Below are 24,330 nucleotides of genomic sequence, written 5' to 3'. Positions count from 1 at the left end.
TTAATTGTCTTACTATCAATTCCATAACAAGAGGTTTTTACGAATGGTTTCGTAGTTACCCATTTAAATAAAATAATCTTGATCACTTTCTTATTATGTACACCGGAGAAAGGATTGTGTAAATATTTTTTAAAAACAAAATAATTTACATTTATTTACAAAACAAAACTGTTGAAATATCACTATTCATAGTCGGTAGATAAACACTCTGATAGGTATGACTTATGACAATCAATTTGTTAATATAATCAATATTAACATTATATATTTTAAGATTACAATGCCATAGGTATACATATATTATATATATATATATATATATATATATATATATATATATATATATATATATATATATATATATATATATATATATATATATATATATATATATTCACAACGTTCATTTTGGATAAATATTATCTAACATTTAAAAAGATGTTGTTAGTGAACAAAATCGATTTCAATTTAAACAGTCTTTTGACAATCAATACAAATATTACACTTCTTAATTTAGTGATATAATAAAATCATACAGATATTTCTTGTATCTGAACCCTTTTCTTCATAATGCCGGCGGTGGGATTAGGGTTAGTCTGTCGCAGGATTCCCGGGGCGGGGGGGCCCCCTTTGGGAGGGGGCGGCGCCTCCGGGATGGAGGGGCTGCGGTCGATGCCCGTGCCCACGTCGCACGTGGTGGGGTCCGACTGGTTGCCCACGCTGACTGTGTTCTCCTTGCCCCTGAAGGCGCTCTCGTCCGAGCACGAGCTACTGGCCAGCTCCTCCTCGCACGGCCCGTCCGGCCCGAACGTGGTCTGCTTCCCCTCCCCCTGCCCCGGCCCCGGCCCCTGCCCCGAGAACTTCACTTGGGTAGAACTGTCCGCCACTTTCACCGGCTCACCCGGCTCACTGAACGTAGTCGTCCTCGAGTGCCTGTCGTGGCCGCCCGTTAAACTAAGTCCGCTGCCATTTTCGTGAAAACTGCTCGTCTGATTTTCCAAACTCCTTATGCCCTGATTATTGATGCGCTGAATATCCGGCTTCTGAGTGTCTATTTTCACGATACTGCTTCCGTTGTCGCACCTTTTGGAGGGAGAATTTCTGAATTCTTGCATCGGAATGTCCGCGCTATCTGGCACAGAGCACAAGGTAATATCCGCTAAGCTCCTTTTCTCATACTGCGCGGCGAGATTTTTCTCGTCGTAGCAACTGTATTCCCCGAACGCCGTCTTTCCACATTCCGGTGGATACGTTCTCAAATCGTACTTGGAACCCGATTTCATTTGGTACGAAGAAGCTTTACAATCAAAACTATATCCGCTCTTATTACCTTCGTAACTCTGTCCCTGAGTTTCGAAGTTGAGAGTTTTCGCGTCGTAATTATCGCCTCCCGAGGAGGTGCTGCAACTTCCGGCTTCAGCTAATTCTTCCTTCTTCTTGTCCCCGAAACTTCCGTTGTTTCTGTCTCTTTGATGATAGATCCCGGCAAAAATGAGAATGTTCAAGAGTAATAGGAAACAGCCCACCGCTATTGTGACGGTGAGCGCGGTCGTATAGCTTTGGTAGTGGCTGGAGGCGAGTTTTCGCAGGAGGTTATTATTGTCTTTGTGGATGTTCCTGGTGGAGAGTGTGGTGTTAGGAGGGCAGTCGGTGGTGGGGGCCAGCACCGGCTGCTGCGGCGCGGCCGAGGGCTGCGCGGCGGGGGGCGCGGGGGTGACCGGGCGCGCGGGCGCTGCGGACGGCGCCACCAAGTGAGGCAAATTAGGCCGCTGCATGGACTGAGGACGGACGGAACCTGCAACAAACCGCACATTGACTCTTGTAATAATGGAATCGAAATAATCGTGAAAACTATCATATTGCTTAAAATTGACAAAAAGAACCTTCGTAATAATGCGCTCCTTCTTCCAGAAAGTGATGGTGCCTCATGGAAGTATCTTGAAGTCCCGGTTCTCCGGGCCTGTGTAATTGTGGTATAAGGGAAAGCCACAAAGACATCTTGTGCCCTCGGTAGTGACTGCGCATTTCTGGTTTTGAACCTGTTGAAGATTAATCAACAAATTATTTAAACTTATACGTCGGTAGGTACTTATGAACATATGTATTTGTATTCAAACGAATTATACGTTTGTTGGACCGTTGTTCTACATATAGTTCTTAATGATTACCCGATAGCTTAAGTCTTACATGTATAAACAAAAATCGATTACAAAACATCCTGATTGTACAAAGTTCGGTCTCTCACAAAATTCAAACAATGAGAACTCCCTCAGGATGTACTCCACTTTCTATAATTACATAGTTTAACCCCTAGTTAAATGTATCAGATGAATTCTGTTTGTTAACCCATTATTGATTAAGAAACTGATGTGTCAGTTTACTAAATCTTGATCCTATAAGTAAATTGAAATTATTTAAATATATTTTTATCAAAATAAATTGATCGTAAACACTTTAAAATTGTTTTCATCCAAATCGTCACCTGTTAGAAAATGTCGATAAAGTCATAATTTAATTTTATGGTAGAAATTATAAATATTCAATTTAAAATAATTTATGATATCACAAATAGACATCTTTCATCGTCCAAAGGTATGATATTTAACTCAATTTAAAAAAAAATATATACATTTGAAAACTAAAACGTTGTTATATTAAAACGACGACGATCGATCTATTAATAACATTTTGATTATACGATAAAGTAGAAAAAATAATATTTTCCCGGTGGTTAAAATCGATTAGGGTATTTACTGAAAGTTATGGTGCTGACATTTAATAAACTTCCATCAAGCATCTTATAATACAATATATTATACGTATTAATAAGTTTCCCATCCGAACCCCCCGCTTACTAGAAAAGGTTTTTATACTTTCAGCCATATTATAATGCTCAGGTCAAACCTCGTAATATTATTAACAGCTTGGCGTAAGGGCGTAAAAATAAAATACAGGCAGAAAAAAACATAATATTCAATAAAAATAGAATTTCCTATACACTTTTCGTTTTTTCACATCTTGAATGCGTTAAGAATTATGTATATTGTATTTGTGCAATACTGACTTGAACACCAATAAGTCGACAAAAAAGTGATCAACCCTGATGTTATGAACCCTGATATTATTGATATTTTTTTTTATTCCTTACTTTTATGCGAAAAACACATAATACACGAATTTTAAACGAAGCAAAAATACATATGAAAATAAAGAAGAAAAAAACAAAAAAACTCAGCATATTTCTCCTAGCAATTCAGAATTATATGTAAATATATATAATAAACATGTATTATAACATCACTTTTTACTTCATTAACGTAAACACGGCTAGTTTCAAAATCATCCTTCGTTCTCAAAAGTTAAAAAAGGTCTTTTATTTTTATATTTTAGCCACAATTTTATTTCACAAATTCACTTTTTTACTTAAAAAAATATATGAAGATGTTTAAATATTTAAAATGTAAGATACATAACGTTTCACAGATAATACTTGAATATTCGAGTTCCTTTTGGATACGATACAAAGAAAGAAAAGCTGTAAAGCATTTCGACATAAATACGATAAATCGAATAAGGATTTCAATACGACCGAGGTGACCTTGTGTATTTCTTAATATCGCCTTACGACTTCTTGAAGGGAGCTTTGAAACTTTTGATCTCGTGTTTTTCTAGCGGGTTAAGGGCGGCGTGTGGTACTTAGAAGGAGTTTGCATTCCACCGCGATATTCCCTAGACCAATTTACACATGGTAATTCTGCCTTTGCATCGCCCTGATGGTATTTGAAAAGTTTGGAAGGCATACCTATTTCAAGGTACAGTTGGTTGATGGTGTCGTACGTGTCCCAGAAGGGCAGCGGGGGTGAGGGGGTCTCGTCTTGTTCGCTGGTGGGGGCCGAGGCAGAGGGAGGGGCCGAAGGGCTGTTCGGGTCACTGAAAAAATTAATCACAGTTAAAATGTTGTAAATGTAGAAGAAAGCTACTAACAGAACGAAATTTTGAGAATTTCCGGCAATATTACTCAAAAAGGAAGGGTCTTACCGAACGTTTATTTACTTTATACATATATCCCTGTGGATTGTGTTGGTGAAATCTGTCAAATATTGAACAAATCCATGACATTTTTATGTTATAAATGTATATGTATTATTTTGTAATGACGATTTTTTTTCAATGTAAGAAATCGTTAGTAAACTTACACATAAGGTAGTGAATTAAACAAAGGTTTCCTTCATAAAATATTACTGTTTTTTTTAGCAATAATAAAACGTCAGTATTTCACATCACTTAACCTAGTTATGTTGTCTACAAAAAGTCTTAGTGGAGTGACATAATATTGAACTTAATGATGTCGATGAGTACCTTTAATATTGAAGTACAATTGCATTAGTTTTTTTTTTTCACAGGCGAAAATCGAAGGGCGAACTTATTTGTTATTACACCAGCAACGACAAAAATCTACTTCTTGACTTATCATTTCATACATATTTTTGCTAAAAGCCTCTCTCGGACATATTTAATAGTATTTTTTGTAGTGTCATTGAGAGTATTTACGCTTACTCTTAGAACCCACAATATTGTGTGGCAAATAAAACAAAACGAATGATACCAAAAAAAATCTGTAAAGACCAAGAAGTGTGATTTATTTGTCAGAGTAGAAGCGAATTTTCTTTACATTTGAGATTTTACTGAAAGAATTGGCGCGTGTCTCGTATAAGGCTGGAAATGTTCCATTTATCTGTATAATATTATGGGGTGTGGAGGGCACCCTTTAGCGCCAGAGGGCGCCTTTATAAACTGGCACAGCAATAAATCTGTGTTCAGTTTATTGCACGTCCACGTGTTGGCTTAACATCACGGTAACATGACGCGGGCACCGTGTCCGGCTACCCTGACGAATATACCAAATATCCGTAGTACGAGCATTGTATACAAAATTGTGTTTCATTAGTAAGGGCAAAAACGTAAGACTATTCCGTTTGCTAACCGAAAAAAATGAACTAAAGAATGAGTAAAAAAATGTCGTTATCCTATGAAATCTTAAAATCCAAGATGTTTCTTATAATAAGATGATTTTCAAAAGGTTCAGCATCTTTTTAAGATTCAGCGCCCGACTGAGCAATTTTTCCATGAAAATTAATAAAATATTTTTAAGCTATCTATTAGAGTTATTTTTAATAAACTCGTATTTTCTAATATATTCAAAGACATAAATTTAAATAGAAATGTTTTGCAATATCATACATACAATGTTTCTTACTAACTAACCAACCATCACGCCGCTTCCTCGCAGGGGTAGTAAGAAAGAAAAGAACTTCACACCACTCTGTATTTGTAAACATTCTTCGCCTCTTCCACGTTCATGCCTCATACATACCTGCCGATTATTTCGACTCCTAACCTGAGCGCCTTCAAGTATTTGACGTACCTTCTCATGCCAAGTTATACAATGTTTCACTTTGTATTAAAAAATGGAAATACAAACATTTTGAATAACATTTTGCTTAACAAACTGAAGGTTATTTGGCTCCAGAAAAATGACATTTTTAAAGTAAAATTATGACCAAGTACGTATACGTTATGATCTTATCCACTTGTAATCCATGAAATCGACTGCACTCAGAGTATCAGTAAATAAACATAATTATAAAAGAACATCAAAATAATCTCTTGCTCTCAGAAAAACTATGGGTATTTGAATAAATATCCATGAATATCCTATTATCTCCTTTTTAACCATTCGTAAACAAACTCACCCCTAAAAGATCACTATAATATTGTTATTTAAATGTTTACTTACGGAGCAGGCATCTGAGATAAAAAAGGTTTATCATATCAGGGTAGTGTAACGTCTAAAGTCTTATAAACAAGTATTTTCAAGGCCATAACGTGGCTTTAATTTATGTTGTTAAATTAATGATATTAAAAAGAATCACCTAATTTCACCAAAAATATTGTGTTCATTATATCAACATTTATTTAACGTGTTTTTAAATAATAAAAAAAACATGCGTTCATGTACTTATAATTTTTTTATTCTTATAAATGAGATGAGTAAACGAATAATTGTGATAATGTTATTTTCATAATGTCTCCGAAGCAAGTTCAACGCACGCTGCATAAGAATTTTGTTTACTTTTTATTGGAGACGCGACTCTTTCTAAAGCTTTTTAACGATACGACAGACATTTTTAAAACTACTCAAGTCACTGTCAATAACGGCAGACTACGCGATGACAAATTGAGAAGGGTGCATATTAATGACCAAACTCTAGATGAATTTTCCTCAAAATCTTATAAACAGACCATAAAAGAATCACTAATGTTCGTACCTTGTCAAACTTTGACTAATGTCTTCTAAACTTAAATTTTCATATTTCCTCAAGTTTGAAATTATATTAATAAAGCTTTGCTCCCAAGAAAATATAAGCAGATATAACGCTTCTATTTAATAAAACACGTTTGATGTAATAAATACATCAATATCAAAACCACATCCATTTTAGTCTACTAGAGCGATGTAATATACTCATATATTCATAAATACATATTTGAAGTAGTACAATCTGTCGGTTGGTTTAAAGATATTGGTTATTAGCATTAAGACCGCTAATATAGATTAATTACTTGTTCGAAAACATTAAAATTAATCTAGTGAAAACTAGTAATTTAATATGTATGATTTGCCAAGCGAAGCAATTTATTTTATTTAATAGCACAGAATCATATAAAGTTTCAATAAACGTTTAAACAATCATGTTATGATGAAAACTAATATCGATGTACTACAAATGTCGACAAATCAAACTACGTTGTACTAAGATGAATATCTACAAACACAATAAACCCTTTTTTTGTACATTTCAGTAAAAAATCACTTGTAAAAGACCATTATTTATGTTTTATTAATGTAAACATGACTAGTTTCGAGAAATATAGATATTTTCATCAACAGGTAAAAAGTTTATATTTTGACCTGTGGATAAGAGCATCTGACATTCTCGAAACTAGTCGTGTTTACGTTAATAAACCCAAAGAAGTGGTCTTTCACGAGTATTTTATTTTTATTCAAATCTTTATCAATTCTTTATCAAATATCTTTGTCAAATATTCAAATGTTTATCAAAAAAAAATGCCCAATCAATAAAAAATATTAATTACTATATGTATATCATCATTCCATAAACATCATATCATCGTAAATCTGAACTTTCGTAACGATTTATACAAAGAAGAAAACAAAACTTGTTTTACTTTTGATATACATTTAACAGTTTTGATAGACCGCAATGTAATATATTTGTTTAAAAGAGATGTTTACCAACCACTCGATTTTAGTTTAGGACAGAAATAACTTTAGGTACTGTTCCCACTACATTATGTAAGGATATTATTATAAGTTATACAATTCAGGCACAACAACCATAGAATAGATATTGAGCAGTTATAAGGGAATTCGAGACACATAGAATACTATATATTTTTACTTTTATAAACGATCAAGATATGTTATTTCAGTAGATAGTAGCAAAAAAAGCACCAGAATATGCGCTATTTTTTATTCTAATAAAATTGATAGATATGTCTTATTATTAATTAGGTGTATGTAAAAAACTGGCGATTTTATTTCTGTGATATTGGTCAGACCGAGTGTCTGCTTTTTGAGATATTCAGTGAAGACGTGAAGAATAAGAATAATAGTAAGCTCAAAATTTTGCTGAGATTTTCAAAACAGATCAAGGATCAAAAGTTATCCTACTTTCCCTGGTAAAAGTATTTTATGGAACCCATGAAAGACTTGAAAATGAGAGCTACGATTGTATTAAATGGACGAGCATTACATTTTCATTCGTGATAATTGACGTTTAACGTATTATTTTTGCTTGAATATGCATATTTAGTACATTATATAACTGCGACCTTTTATAACTAAAAGGTCGCAGTTGTATAATTAGCTTCTTATACCGAAAACATAACTAACAGATACGGGGAGTAATTGTTCTACATAAAACGTTCGGTTCCGTACTTGCTAATCTTGCATGCAAAAAATGGCATAAGTGACCCGAATACCACTTTAATACAGCATTTTAATAGCTTCGACCTATTATTCTGTGCTATTCATATCATTTGGGTCACTCAAATACGAGCTGTGGGACCAACAAAAGACGAAGCAACGGAGAGGGCTACTTTTGCAATTGGCCACTAACATGTCCTCATTCCCATGACCACAACTCTATTTTGTGTTTGATATTTTGAAGAATATATTTTTTTAAGAAACAAGAACTTGCATTATTTTGTACTAAATATTTTTTAAATATATTTTAAAAATAAATTGTTTACATTGATTTAAATAAATAAAGTCATGAATATTTAAATATTTTATTCTGATTTTCAGTATTTCATCAGCAAATTATCTTAGTTTCATCTGTCTCATCATTTTGTGTTGGTTTTCTTTGGAATTATATCTCAACACCCGATCCCTTATTTATTTCCTAGTTGGATGATGTAGGTTATATAAGTCCGTTTGCTTTGCTTACCCCGACTTTGCGAAGTTGGTGATGTATTCTATAAGCGTCTTGGAAATGGCTTGATCCTGTGCGGTGTAGTTGTGGGGGAAGAAGGGTTGACCGCCAACAAGGGGTAGACCGAAGCAGTAAGGGATGTCTTCTCCGTGTACTGAACCGGAACGCTATGAGAAATTCAAAATAGTCATTAGCATTTATGATTTTTTTAAATACTTGTTCCTTAAATATAGTTTAAGTCACCATTTAACATTCGCATTCTTCGTAAATATTTACCACCTATTTATGAACAAACACAAACGTGCATCTCACTTTAGAGAAGAATTGAATTTAAAAAATTAAATAAACTTGTACATTTGAATTGATAATCGATATACTTTTCAACACTAAACCCAATTATATCATTTCATTTATCATACAATGTAAAATAGAGATTGGAACATCAAAAAATTATAATTTTTGGTTGGGCAAATTATAATATAAATATCCTTCCAGTTTTCAGGATTATTAATCATTTCCACAACAAAAAGGAATATGTAAGTCCCCCATTTGAGCAATTAACTCTTGAGTTTTTTCTGAAACTAACGTGTTTTTTTTAAATATTGTAACATGATCGTAAAAAGTGAAAGAAAAGATTTATTTTATTATGGAAAGATTAAACAAGAAACTTGTTAAAAGTTGCACATTTATTTGTAGACCAACCACAGTTATTTATTATTATATTTATCAATAATAAATAAAAATCGACGATCTTTACCACAAGTCACATAAACGATTTAAAATTTACATTAAATGCGTTAAATATGCATATGTTTTCGTCCTCCTCAATAGTTTAATGGGTAACGTACTTGGTTACTCTAGAGGTCCCAAGTTCGATTCTTGTGTAATATTTATTTGATATGACCCGGAACTGGTACCTAAAACGTAGGACTGATCGTCATTCGTGTTTTTAACGATCAATGTAATACTGCGTCGATGCGATGCAATTGCCTATGCACCATTGACTTGTAAAAGAGATAGAATATATGCATATATTCATAATAATAATATTTTGAGTGTGATAATATTTTTCACAAATTTAAGTTTATCATCAAAGGAGTTATTTACATATATTGACGTCTCAACATAGATGAAGATGAATATACAAGAGTGTTTAAGGCAACACTAACGGTCATGTATACAAACACGTCGTTGAGTACATAATTAAATTTAAGAGGATCCTTGTTATCCGAAAATAATTGGTGGATATAGAGTCTTTTTTAAGCAAATCCCGGATTGTACAAAAAAACATGTCTGAGGATCCAGTTAACGAATACCGAGATAACGAAAACCTACAAATTCAGATGATAACATATGTATATGTTGCATACTAAAAACATTGATAAATGTATTTTTCTGAAACAAGATATGATGCAAATCGTTTTACATACTCGTACGTGTACGTATAAAATATGAATATGTTTACCCAATTTACGTAAAACTGCAACGAAACGATATCTGGTATAAATATTTTAATCCATCATAAATTGGTGTATCGTGCTCAGGGTGAAAATTTCCTAGACCCGGGAAATTAAAAAGACCCGGAAAATGAGCTTTGATCGGACAGTTTAATAATTCTCTTGGAATATCGTTTGTATTCTGAATGGGGGATTACACAAGGGCGGAACTGAGTAGCCGATACTTCCTTAAGCTGCTAAAATCTCGATGATTTATTTATTTGAAAGCAGAAGAGAGCGTTATATATTTTCTCGGTCCCAATAAAGATCGTTTCCTTGACCTATATATCATATCTAAACCATCCCTAGCTCAGTTCAAGAAGACAAAATACGTTGTAAAAATACAAATTATTACTAAAGCGCGATAAAAAATATTTGACCCCTGTTCACTGTATTCGCTCCCAAGAAAAGACGTGGAATAATCCGCATTGGATAGATGTGGTGTTATCCTGCATATCAATTATACAAACGCAAGCCCTCGCTCCAAATTCTTTGATAAAAAGTGGAATATATGTCGTGCGCATTTCATAAGTGAAAATAATTCCTGTATTTCCTAAAAAAAATTATACGATTTGTAATAATAATATGTGCATACATCAACCATAATACTATTGATTGTGATTTTTTGTGGGCCAAAATAAAAATTTAACTTTTTCTGTGTAATATTTAAAATAAAATTAAAAACACTTGTATGCCGTAATAAAGTGGATTCTGATTTGGTATTTTTTGTGCGATACTATAATATCTTTTAATATATTTTATTCAGTTTTATTTACCTATAATGCAAAAATTACGAACGTGCTTTCTAAAATTTCACATAATTATGTATTTTCTTTCGTTGTAGAATAATTTTAATTTTAAAGTATTAGTTTTATTTATTTATTAAATGATAACTTTTTTCATATATTGCAATGATATTTACTTGAAAGAATGCACATTTAGGGAAATAAAACTACTTCTCAGATTATAGAACTACTTCAGTTTTTTGTTTTTTTTTTCTGTTACTGCGAGTAAAAAATAATGTTTGTATTTTTAAACATAAATAAATCAATGTTTCTAATATGTTTGCATATCAACGTACATTCATCAAAAGAATTATATGTATGTATGTTTGTTTCAACAAAGCAATCCTATTACTCTCGCTTGGCGACAGCTTAAATTAGTATTTCAATTTATGCAGAGTCTTTCATTAATAATTTCTGTTACTGATTTATTATTCAATTACTCATTTCATAGAATCAAACCAAAGATCTAAGGCATTCTAAAATGAGACATTCAGACAAAAAATGCAAGAAGACTTCTACCCTAAGGAAATTCCCTTGTAATTTCCTATTACGCCAAATGGCACAATAAATTAGGATTGGATAAGTCCTCTGGCCATTACAATAATAGCACTCCACCGAGGAGCTGACTGGAGACTCGTCTGTCCGGTGGGGTGGGGTGGCGGTTGGACGGGTGGGGCGGGGGAACGAGGAAGGGTGCGGGGTATGTCCACTTTATTATGGTCATCAGCAGACTATTGGAACTCACGTGAGACGGTGCAAATGATCTTTGAAGCTCTTAAATTACAAAGCGTCTGCGACATGTGCGCATAATGTATGTAATATGAATATATGATCGTTTTGACTACTATTTAAAAACAAATTATTTCGATTGTACCAGAAATCACATTTTTTTAAACAAATAAATAATTTGACTAATGATAAAAATGATCAAACGTTGCCACCGTATATTGATATTATAAATGAGATATTATAAATAAAATTATGATTTATTTAACAATATTTTTACAAACCTTTACTTACATATTTATAACCTTCATATTATTTATTTTTCTAACCGTTATCCACACCCAAGGGCGCATAGGGAACTGTAAAGTATAGAAACATTGGTATCTTGATCGTTAAATACAGTTTTGAAAAAAGGTGATCAACCTTGCACTTAATGTATGAATCCAGAGATATATTATTTTAATATTAGAATAAAAATTAAATAATATAAATTAACTTTGAAATGCGGAAAATTTCTTATTTTGACTTCTTGCACAGTTGCCAAGTTGGCAGAAAAATATAAAATAAAATATCAGACTTTTACTCAGATTTTTTAGTTAAAATTTTTAATAAAACACAATCCTCAAAATCAAGGATCAAATCGATATTTTTACATGAATATGTTTTTTTCGCATTGTCAGTTTAAAAAATTAAGAGAATAATTAAAATGTTAAATAAGATTCTCTCTACCTATCGTGGAAACCAAGGAGAAATTTCTCCGAGTTTACTTGAACACACAAAAGTAATTTACCGAGAACTCGCTCAAGCAAATTCAAGATATTGACGACTGAGTTTAAGCTGAACGTCTTTTATCCGGAGCTCTCCTTTTTTAAACTTTAACATTCTTAAATTTATTCACTCGAAAGCATTTAGCATTCTTTGGAAGTTCAATGCACTTAATATTTTTAAAGTTGTAACAGAAACAAAACTTTTCACTGTTTGTTTAACAGTACAGTTTTTTTTTCGTAATATTCTAGAACTTTATACGCATATAGGGTTTTCCATAAAGAATTAAACAGTTTTTAACAAAATCCATAAATTATTCATTGAGATAAAGGTTTTTGTTTTATTTGAAATGTTACATTACGCCATTATAGGTGTAAAATAGCATCATTCATGTGAGTACTATGACTTCTCTGGACATACCACACACTATCGACCCAATTTTTCACCAATTTGGCTGTATTTTAACAAGAGCACGTTTAATGTTGCCCTTTAGCTGTTCAATTATTGTAGAATTATTAGCAAATACTTGTGACTTAACATAACCCCAAGAAAGAAATCACAAGGTGTTAAATCACATGATTTGGGCGGACAATTGACTGTACTTAACTGGATGATCTCAATAATGATAAATTCTTCTTAAATTTCTCACAGTATCCGTAACTCAGCACTGATTTTGTAAAAAAAACAAATTGATAATTTCTGAACGTTTTTGAAGCATATACGAGTATCTTTCCATGATTAAATGGAATAACCTACTGAACACAAATAACGTAAGAAACTAAAAAAATAATAAACCGGTTGCCATTATAACCATTTGAAATTTTATCATTGCTATTGAACTATATTTCACCTTTCGTTATTTCGTGATCCGGGATGTATTCTCAATGCGGTTAAAGTTACATTTGCATATCACTCCAGTAAAGTCAGAGAAGCGAAAGTTATGAACCCATTAACCGAGTAGTTATCCAATAACTTCCTGGAACGATTTTTCTGAAATAATCTTACCAACAAAATAACTATTATACCAGAAGCGTGCCAAGTCAGGGGTGTAGCTTAAAGGGTGTACCGCAGTCGAGCAAAAGTATGTATTGGCAGCAAAAACTAATTAAAAAAAAAATAGTCCACCAAATACACATATCTTTCCTTAATTTTTTTTTGACTTGTAAAGCTATCAGTAAAACACAGTTTATAAATGAGTATAAGTACGTTTCTTTCGATTGTAACAGAAAAGTGAGTCTTTTTAACATTTTAAACATTTTAAAATATTTGAAAAGATTAAGAAAATTAATTTAATGTGAGATATGGCGCGAATGAAAAACGACAAAACGACAAAGAAAGTATATTCGGCAAATATGAACGAAGAACCGGAATAAGGATGGCCAAAAAAGCCTAACCACAACCAGATCAATTAAAACCTAAAAACAAGTCGTGTTAAAGCTCTACGCAACCAGTGGGCATGTAAGACTAGATGTATGGATGTGAAGGAGGCTAGGAATGTATGTCAGGTGTGGAGTTCCACCCTCTCTGCCTACCCCTGCAGAGAAACGGCGTAGTTGTAGTAGTTTAAATATTGTATACAAATCAAATATTAAATTGATATTTTGTCGTGTATAACTGCAACATTTTTCTGAATACGAAGAAAATAATCACTTGAAATTTCTGTTAATGATATTCGGTGTATACTTGTATGTTGTAATAGGTTATAAACATCGAAATTCAGAACCGTAAAATACTTTAAGAGCATAAAATCTGAAACAACTTCCTTTACTACTAACAACATTAAAATTGATAAGTTTTTATTTTTAAGTGAAATATTAAAGTGTATTATATATATATATATATATATATATATATATATATATATATATATATATATATATATATATATATATATATATATATATATATATATATATATATATATATATATATATATATATATATATTATATATATATATATATATATATATAAATATACATATATATATATATATATATATATATATATATATATATATATATATATATATATATATATATATATATATATATATATATATATATATATATTTATACATACACTTCTAAAATTAAATATAACCCTTACCAATAAACTCGTTACGTTTACAGTGGGAGGTATTAAGCGGTAATTTAGTAAATAATTAATGGAAATTACACATCAAAAAGTTACAGCGTTAAATTATGCAATCAGTCAAAAACAAAATATTGACTTTGCGAACCCAGCCAAACTATTGGAGCTCTTACCATGAATTACAATTATTAATTAACCAAGTCCTTGTCTATGTAAATTTATTTTATATCAGTAGTTGAAAATGTTTGAATGTTTATAATGCAGTTATTAAAATACTCGTATTAATAAAAATGCCAATAAAAAAATCAATATCATTATTTTTTCAAGTTGATTTGAAATTTAAAAAAAACATTGCATTTTAATACGCCCTTATTTATATAAAAATAACTGTAATGGCTAAAACAGCTATTTCGACAGCTTTATTAGCATTATTATATTACATACAAAACATTATTTGTATTTACTTCCGTATTTAACACATCATTACAAATAATTGATAGAAAAGTAATCCGTTGAAACTTGTTTTTTTTTTTACTTTGTATTCAGTGCGATCATTTACATCTCATAATACTGGTAATATATTTGAAACACCTCTCGATTTTTACGTTAGAGACTTTTTGGTAATTTAATAACATATTATTCTGATTTTATGTTTTACCGGAGCGTATCTCCAGTACAGAAAAAACGCTATTCTACCTAGAAATTTACCGTTGAAATATTGATGAAGTCATTGAAAATTTCCACCGCTTCCACATACCAATTTTAAAGTGCGTTGGTCTTTCTCAGATCCTATTTTGCGAACAGCGCCGTATTATTCTATTTTGGTCCAAAAGGTCACATGAGAAAAATGACAGAATAATAATAAGTAGGTACTGTCGAATAGTAAAACAAAACAAATGATAGCTGCAATTTTTTACTGTTAATGAAAACTGTGTTCATATTTATGAAAATATAAATCTTCGTTTGTTCAAAATTTAAACCCCCTAAAGTAATTCACCGATTGTTTTTAAATTATGACACAACATTGCATTCGAATACGCTTGTGTATACATACGAGTACATGTGACTAGTAGTTTTACCTGTGACTGGTACAAACATGTTTTTTATTGTTGTTGAAAAACAGATTTTTTACCATAATAGTAGCGCCCATCTGATGGAAGTAAAAGCAACACCCAATACTAAACGTTGCTCATGGCGGAAATCGTACTTCCTGACAGTTGCTTAGTATTTTTCACTTAGTATTTTCAATGTTTTGAAATTCATTATTGTTTCCTAGATTTTTAATGTCTTCTTTTTTTTAAAGTATGTAATCGAACATATTATTAATGTACGCCGTTTATTTTCATTATCTTAATTTGACCTGAATCAGCGTATACAAATAGTGATTAAAAAAATTATAATGCACAATATTTAAAAAAAAAATATATACTTTAATATTTTGTACCGAAGACATTCTGGATTATCTGAATGTCTTCCGTACAAAATAATATATTGTATTAGTCCAATTACAATTTAAAACTGATAAACATATTATATTTACAGCCATGACGGCTCGCCCCTGATTAATATATATTAAGTGTTTTATGAAATTCATTTCTTACTTGAGGAAAATCCCGGTCACTGGAGAGATGCTGGAAATGTGCGAAGAATGTTTTCCCTCCCCGCATGGCGTGTAAGTAGCCTAACCTAATAAGGGGTGCCGCCGTATGTCCGTCGCTCAGCACCTGTGCAGTATCACAACTTTTCTTAGTAATCATATCATTTAGAGTGCACTTTGCCAACAACTGGACTTTCACATCTCTATTCGAGTACTATTTTGTGAAACGGAAAAACAATAAAAATAATAACCCATTTTTAAAACGTCTTGTTAAGGCCGAGATCTCAAACGTTAAAATTAGAATCCATTTGGCCGCGTTGAGGGCTATCCACGCTCATTTTTTTAGAACGTGTATTGGAAACTGACTTTTTTAGAGCATATTTTGAAAAATATATGTATTTTTAAACTTCTTTTCTTTCAATAACAATTTTATTCTCAGAGCCATATATTTATTTCGAAGAAAATGTTTTTTTACATGATTTTTTAAAACAGCATTAAAAAAATCGATTTTGTCAAATGTTACCTGAATTTAAAGAAAATTATATTGTGCTTTCAAAGCCCCACATTGTATAACATGTTTCAATATTTCAACGATTTTTTGTACTAAAAATTGTAATATGTTCTACTTAAGAAATCATATTACACTGTACATGAAAAAATATAATCACGTAAAAAATTACAAAAATGTTGTGTTTAAAAAGTTATACAACATTATGCGGTAAATTTCAATAATTGAACTTTTTTTGACGAGAACTGTTAAATATTATCTTAAAGAAGTCTTAATTCATGAAACGGAAAAATAATAAAAAAAAGTTTAATGTATTTTTTAAAAGCCTATGAAGGCATGTGAAAATCAAAATATAGTTTGTATTTGTTTACGTTGGAAGAAGGATATTAAATTGTTTATTTACCTCCATAGTCGCATCTCTGACGTTGAGAGGATTCTGCACCGGTCTGTCCCAATCTGTGTACTCATTCTTGAGAGTTGAAAAGATCTCATTGAGGTGGAAATAATAGGCATTCCGAACATACGTGCGAAGTATTCTGTCTCGTCTCGTTTCATTGAAACCGAATTCCAGGTCTTGCGCACTCAGGTCCAGGTAGGATTCTAAGGGAAAAATGATACATATAAGTATAAGTACAAATGTATGTATATGTTAACCTTAATAAGTCAATATTTACTTTCATATATCTTTATTTTGATATATCTTTTCATTTATTTCTCGTCGTACACATTTTTACAATTTATATTAACAAAAATGTATTCTCACTGGGTCTCCCTGTGCCAAGGGTACATATTTTAATTTTGTTAATCAAGATTTTTGCTTTTATTTTGTATATCATGAGTAATGCAATTATGTTTGACATGGCCAAATGAAAAAATATATATTTTATTGTAAATCTTCCCATCTCTTTATGAAATTATTAATTTCGCTTTATACAAAGTAACGCTTTTAAATGCCTTTATGAATAATAAAAGCAGGTTATACAAGTTGTTTATCCTTAAACAGTTAAAATACGTTAAATAAAATTATTCTAAAGCTTAAAAAATATTATATGTATGTGTTGGTTATTATAAGTGTAACAATGTTTAGAAAATATATAAAAATGATACTTTTTCCTTTTAGTTATAACTTGTTTATTGCAATTGTTTTTAAGTAGCTAGGTGTTCATAAAAAAGTAATACAATTTTTTTTAAAGTATTTTTTTAAGTGATGAAAGATTTATATTTATTGCATAATGGAAAAAAATATTTTTCAATTTAATTAAAGAATTATGTTTTTAACCCTTTTTTCTCACATGTATTATCAACGTGATATAAAAGAAGTTGATATTCTTTCTATTATTGCTTTGTAGGTGGAGCGTACAGCCACCACAAGCCACATCCAGCCTCCCTGTCCCGTGCATGCTGTCTTTCGTCTTTCTCCAGATCAGTCCAGTATCCCGAAATTTCATTTTGCACAGTCGGTAAATCTTTCAGGATACCAACATCATTGTAGTTGGAATAACAGACGTGAAGGGTTCTTGCTTTCTGGCGGGCTTATTCTCAGATATGGATTTATTTTCGCGGCATATATTTTCCATATGAGACTTCATAAATGAGGAGTTTAATAGCCAATACGCATATTGTTATAATTAGGAGTATTTGAAAAAAAATATCTCCACATAGATGAAGAAAATAATGAATGTCTGGGCATTTACAAGGCTCACTTTTTTACGCAATAGTAATTTTATACCATACTTCTCAATTTTTTGAACTTCTACATATATATATCGATCAAATTTATAACACAGTATGTACAATTTCACAACAGCTATCTGTTACCTTATATAAATATGTATATACACGAATGTGAGAGGGAAAACAGAAAGAAGACGACCGAAAAAGACTTGGCACGGTCAGATCAATCAGAACCTAAAATCCAGCGGTGTCAAAAGTCTGCGTAATCGGAGGGCATGTATGAGTAGATGTATGGATGTGAAGGAGGCGAGGAGTGTATGTCAGGACAGAAGAGTGTGGCGTTCTATCCTCTCTGCCTACCCCTGTGGGGAAACGGCGTGATGGTAGTAGTAGTAGTAGTAGTAGTAGCAGCAGAATACTTAAAAATGTATTTTACAAAGATACCTCTATCAAAAAAATTAAGGGAAATTAATAAGCTTTGCAAATCACTAAAATACATAGAGAAAATGTTAAGTATACGTCATCAATTCAATAAATTATTTGCTGCACATTAACGAGGTAAGTCTGAAGCGCTTCATATTACTTAATAAATATTGCTTGAGCGAGAGAGGGGTTCTGTTGATTAAATAATTTTCAGCTTCGTTATAGAAATTCTTCGCGAAGAAATATTAAGCATTCTACGTTAATGGTTTTCTCCAGCTGATCATATATCCGACACCACAAATTGTTTTAGCAGTGAGCATTCTTGGGCCATTTTAAGCAGACAAATTAGAAATTTCCACCCTATATTGCTGATTAATGAACTATTAAAACTAATGAAAAATTATTAAAACGTGTCGTTTTATGAAAATACGTTCCTCTTCATTAAACTCTTCTTTAAACATTATTTATAAATTTTGAAGTCATAAAAGTAAAACATATTTAAATTTACATAGATCTAGACGATTGACTGAGAAGATACACACTTTTAATATTTTTATTCATACTTCTTGAACGAATAATCTGATTGACTAAATAAAAGTAATGTTTTGAATATTGAAAGCATTAACTTTGTGGATCATATTGATATGATCAATGTAAGTAATAAATGCAACCCTGAAGAGGGCAACAGGTTGTTGCCGAAACTAGTTGGTTAATAAAAATGTGAGTGGATCAGAACACAAAGTATTTTTATTTCTCGAAATAATAAATAAAAGTAATTTTCAACTGTGAGATTTATTTCTTTTCTCATTTTTTTAATTATGTGTGTTTCTCTTTTTTATTCGATAGTATTTTTAAATATCTAGAACTATTTACTGTCGCTTAAAGCTTTCATTATAAATATTAAATTTAAATATGCTCAAAAGAAACAACGGTGGTTGTTTTAAAACATAGTAGATGTATGTAGTATTAAAATGTTCTACATCAAAAAGATCTAAATTAATGTTTTCCGTCTATGAAGAGAGTTTTTGTCCTGTAAGCTACTCATTGGCATGCCGGTTTTGAAGGCACATCACATTCAGTCCACGCAAAGTTCTCCAGTAGTAATAAACATTCCTATCCCAAAGCTCCCTTACCTACTCATACCTACTCCAGAGGCCCTCGCATACCGTGCTTTAAACTCAGTGAAATGGCGATGGAAAAAATATTTGTCATTCCGTGTGTGAAAATATATCATGTCATTCTTAAACGGAACGCCGATGTGCCAACATGTTACGTCATGTGCGAAATGGACAATCCACCTTATAACTTTATTTTTCATTGATAGGTTTTTCAAAAAATAAAAAGCTGTCACGTGCATAAAAACGTGAACCCACTGCGCATCAAAACAGCAAAAAAAGGTTTTAAACACCTTATGTATCGTCGTTTATAACCAATTAACGCATTTATAACATCTACTCTTGAATCAAAAAGTAGGTATGTGATTTATTCAACGTGAACTTAAAAAGCTTTTTAAACCAAATTATTTAATTATTTTATCAAAATAATTACCTGTTGACGTTAGTCCAAATAATAAAGTTCTATGAGGAAAATCCGCCAATTCATATCCAGCTGCTGTTGCAACAGTACTGGCGCTTGAAGGATTTTGTGCTACGTTGAAACTCGGTGGTTGAACCTTAAATAAAAGAGTAAGTATGTCAGCACACGCATAAAGAAAGGAAAGTACATACTCATTCTTTGATCAATCTGTGTAGTTTATAAACCTTAAATGTATTTTCATAAATTTGATGATTTTGTTTCTTACCTGAGAAGGGTTGAGAAGAACGGTTCCATCCACGAAGGGTGCAAACCCCGGAAGAAAGCGAGGGGGGTCTATGCGGACGCTCAGAAGCTCGTTAAGAGATTTGGTTCTTAGACAAGGGGCAATGTCATCTTCTAGTAAATCCCCGTGGCATCCTGTTTGTTCCGCTACCTGAAAACGTTTACATTTAGTTTCATTTTCACGCGGACTTATTTTTCGATTCCTCGTACACGATAATTCGATATTCCTTATATTTAAATACCATAAAAACTTCCGCACCAAATTTCATACATTTTCCAGAGAGCAAAACTTGCCAGGGAAACGTTATTTTCTGATTTGATTTATTGAATTTAACCCATCGATTCATACCGGGAACAATTCAAACACTTCGGGTATTACGGAACGTCGTAAACCAGCCCAAGAAGTAACTTTAAAATTACCAGCTGAGTAATTTCACCGATTTATCAAAGGATTCGCAGAATTGTGGAGTTGTTATTCCTGGCGCGTGGTTAAGGATAGAAGGAACTTTTTTAAGCCTGCAATACCGCGAGCTTATTTACGCGTATTAAAATGACAAACGACCTAGCGATTCACGCTTCATTTCATAATCGCGCGGAACCTGCGCTGTTCGTGCTACATTATTCGGCTTCTGGAAATAGCGAAGCGAAGCCAAGCGGGATAAAGGAATTAAAATTCATATGAAATAAGTCGATGGAACCAGCTCATATAATATTAAACAGCGTTTCACTCTCTTTTCTGGATTATTCTTTTACATGAAACTTTTAAGAATGAATTTATTTCAATAAAGCGTTAGGTATTTTAACATTTTTGTTTGTAACAGTTGGGAAGTTTTAAAATTAAAACTAAATAGAGCTGCGTTTGCTAAAATTTTGCTTTTTATTAAAGTTAAATTATTTTACAATCTTATATCAACAATAGACAAAAAAGAGGCTTAAAGCGCCATTTTAAGCATTTAATATATTAAGGACAATATGTATTTCTCAAAGTCTTTACCCTCAAGTGCCTAAGTCATTGCTGCTATCACCGATTCCTTAATACCATTTTTTCTCAATGGTATTAAGAAAAAATGGTATTATATACTTTCCTTTCCCGTATAGCAGTTTAGATATGCTCTGAACTCCTTTACTAACGATATAAATAACCTTTAAATACCATCTTGCCTTCGTGTAGTTAACGATCAAGTTGACATCGCGTCGCGTATCCGCCATATGGGCGTGAAGAGAAGTTGTAAGAAGTGCTGATGTATTCGACGTAGAAAACTAATTCGATTAAAACTTTATAAGTTATTTGTTTTTATTATCTCTAAGGGTCGGTTTAAGCCTTTGGTTGTCATACAAGTACAAAACATATCAAGCAATTACAAAAAAATATGCTTACCTTTTTCTTAACTGTTAGTGGCTCTCTTTGTAACGCCCACGAACTGAGTCCTGAACCACTAAATAAGATGACTCGTTGAAGTAATTCTGAAACAAAAATAAAAGGTAAAAAATTTATGTTTATTTGTTATTTATTTATCATCTTAAAATTGTAAAAAAAACGATAACACTTATAGTTTTTTTTTCACAAAAATATCAACAAAATATTTCCACTTATAAAATATCTTATTCTAGTAACAGTGTCCCTCTTCAAAAAAGAGACCAAATTATTATGTTTTCGCAGGGACTTACACTAAATATTTATTTATTGTACGTAAACTAAGGAAATAATATATTTTTTGTTATTGTTGATTAATTCGATATTTTACTTTTGTAATAAATTAGTATTATCATATAAATTTTGTAAATTTATTTAATTTAAAAAAAGTCGTATATTCAGGTATTTTACTAGGTTTTTAAATTATATCTCTCAGGAGGGCAGAGTAATTTTTACCAAAAATAATTAAAGAAATTATATTTATTTATCTTTATTTCATTATTAAAATTGCAAGCCATTGCAAGTTCATGTCGTTAAAAATACGATGAAAAATTAAAAACATAAAATAAACAATCAAACAAATAACAATAAACAAAGTGTACATCGTAAAAACTTTTTTTATATTATTACTACAATGTAAGAACCGAAATCACATACAAACGAGTGGAGGCTAATAAAAAATGTGTAGAATGAAATAAAAGATGCCCTTCTTTTACAAAAATGTTAATAATATTGGTAAATAACCACTTACCGAGATTTTTATGTCTACCGATTTCGAGACATACCCGTCTCTTCGTCAGGACAATCACTACCACAGCATGCAAACAATACTACCCTTCACTACCATAGCACTATTAACACACTTAAAACTACACAAAATGTTTAACACGTGCGATTTTTGGTCGACGCGAAGACCTGTGTGAAACATTTTGTGTAGTTTCAAGTGTGTAAATAGTGCTAGTGAAGGGTGTAGTGTAGAAGTGGTAGTGATTGTCCTGACAAAGAGACGGGTCCGTCTGGAAACCAGTAGACATAAAAATCTCGGTGAGTGTTTATAAATACTTATATTATTAACATTTTTGTAAAAAAGAAAGTAAAAATGACTAACCACAAAGTAAATTTAAATATTAATAATACTGAGAATGAGAGATACCATTTACATATAAGTATGTAAATTTATTATCAGCGAACCAAGTTATTTGGACTTATAGTATTTTATGCAATGAGATATCTTCCACATTCAATTTTAAACACCGTTTTGCATATTTTTTGCGATTATTGTTAAAATAATTTTATTATGCTAAGTAATTTAATTTTTAAATATCTGTTTATAAATTATATGAAGTGCTAAAAAGTATGTTTGATATAAAATTGAATGTATTAAGATATTGGCATCACTTTTTTAAAGATTGGAAAAGGAACCATTTTTGAGTATTTTACAGTTTATGAAAAAAAGATTTCTTAAAACTATATTATTTATAATATATAAAGGAATAATTCCAAAGAGATACGAACTCTCAAGTCGAAGATAGAACTCAATCTGGTGGAGATGACGAAGATTTTAAATTAATGAAATATGTCACCAGAAAATTAAAAATAAATGTTATATGGAAATAAGCTAAAACCTATTAATAAAAATAGTTAAACGGTTGAATCTAAGATTAATTAATTTTAAAGAATCGTTTTGTAAATTTTAAAGAAACCTTACGAAAATCCTATTAATTTATGAATATCACGATATTTATTATACGAACGCTATTGGGTTAGTTTGTAATTATTTCCTAGTAAGGGTTGAATTTTTTTGGAGTTCACAACATTTTGAGTATGTCCAAATACTTGTGTACAAATGGGTTTGTCCATTTAGAAGTTATTTTTACATTTTGTGACCTTAACAAAAAGGAAGAAAATATGGAAGTCAGGGTATTTAATGGGCTTGTGACTTGTCATAGGCTGGTTTTAATTGAATTGAGTTGAGTGAAGTGAGTTAAAAATGCTTTAAATATAAAAAAAATATGGTTTTCAGTGATCGTCATTCGTGATTAGAACGGTTAATATTACACGTGTATAAAGTGATCACTAAAAACCAGCCTATGACAGATCATAAATCTTGTAAATACAAAGACTTCCATATTCTTCGTCTATGTTGAGATGCTAAAATTAATATTTTAGTTATCTGGGCAAATAATTTTAATCTACGTTGTAAAATTGTCTGCCTATGTGGTGTAATGGTAAACATGTTTAGATACTGTGCTGGAGGTCCCGGGTTCGATTCTCAGGGGGAATAATTGTGATTTCACACTCTTATATTTATTTAATCTGGACGGTCCCTGAAGCGCATATGTGATCACCTTGCCTTCATGTAAGTAACGATCAAGAAAACACTGCATCTTTACGATACAGTGTCCTATGCAGCATTGGGTGCGGATAAGGGTTAGAAGAAGAATTAAGTTTACTTTTATTTGGTTACCTTTTTTCGATTTTTTTTTTGACAAAACAGATCAACAATTGGTTT

The 24,330-nt window shown here is 31.5% G+C and overlaps 1 protein-coding gene across 1 annotated transcript in view; it reads right to left on the bottom strand.

Annotated features, from left to right (window-relative positions):
• Positions 1-530: 530 nt before the first annotated feature.
• LOC148310859 (uncharacterized) overlaps positions 531-24,330 on the bottom strand; it is a 339,367-nt gene continuing 315,567 nt past the window's right edge. The window contains exons 7-15 of the mRNA XM_088257619.1: positions 21,783-21,868; positions 20,388-20,555; positions 20,135-20,258; positions 16,893-17,089; positions 15,986-16,108; positions 8,535-8,686; positions 3,803-3,930; positions 1,884-2,039; positions 531-1,795 (exon numbers count right to left, since the gene is read on the bottom strand). Of these exons, the coding sequence (XP_088113745.1) occupies positions 531-1,795; positions 1,884-2,039; positions 3,803-3,930; positions 8,535-8,686; positions 15,986-16,108; positions 16,893-17,089; positions 20,135-20,258; positions 20,388-20,555; positions 21,783-21,868 (2,399 nt within the window). The remainder of the gene's footprint in view (positions 1,796-1,883; positions 2,040-3,802; positions 3,931-8,534; positions 8,687-15,985; positions 16,109-16,892; positions 17,090-20,134; positions 20,259-20,387; positions 20,556-21,782; positions 21,869-24,330) is intronic.

Source organism: Brachycentrus maculatus, unplaced genomic scaffold (assembly GCF_059751285.1).
Source record: "Brachycentrus maculatus isolate JH-2025_06_01 unplaced genomic scaffold, ASM5975128v1 h1tg000086l, whole genome shotgun sequence".
Lineage (NCBI taxonomy): Eukaryota > Metazoa > Arthropoda > Insecta > Trichoptera > Brachycentridae > Brachycentrus > Brachycentrus maculatus.
This window is presented reverse-complemented; position numbering and strand designations above follow the sequence as displayed.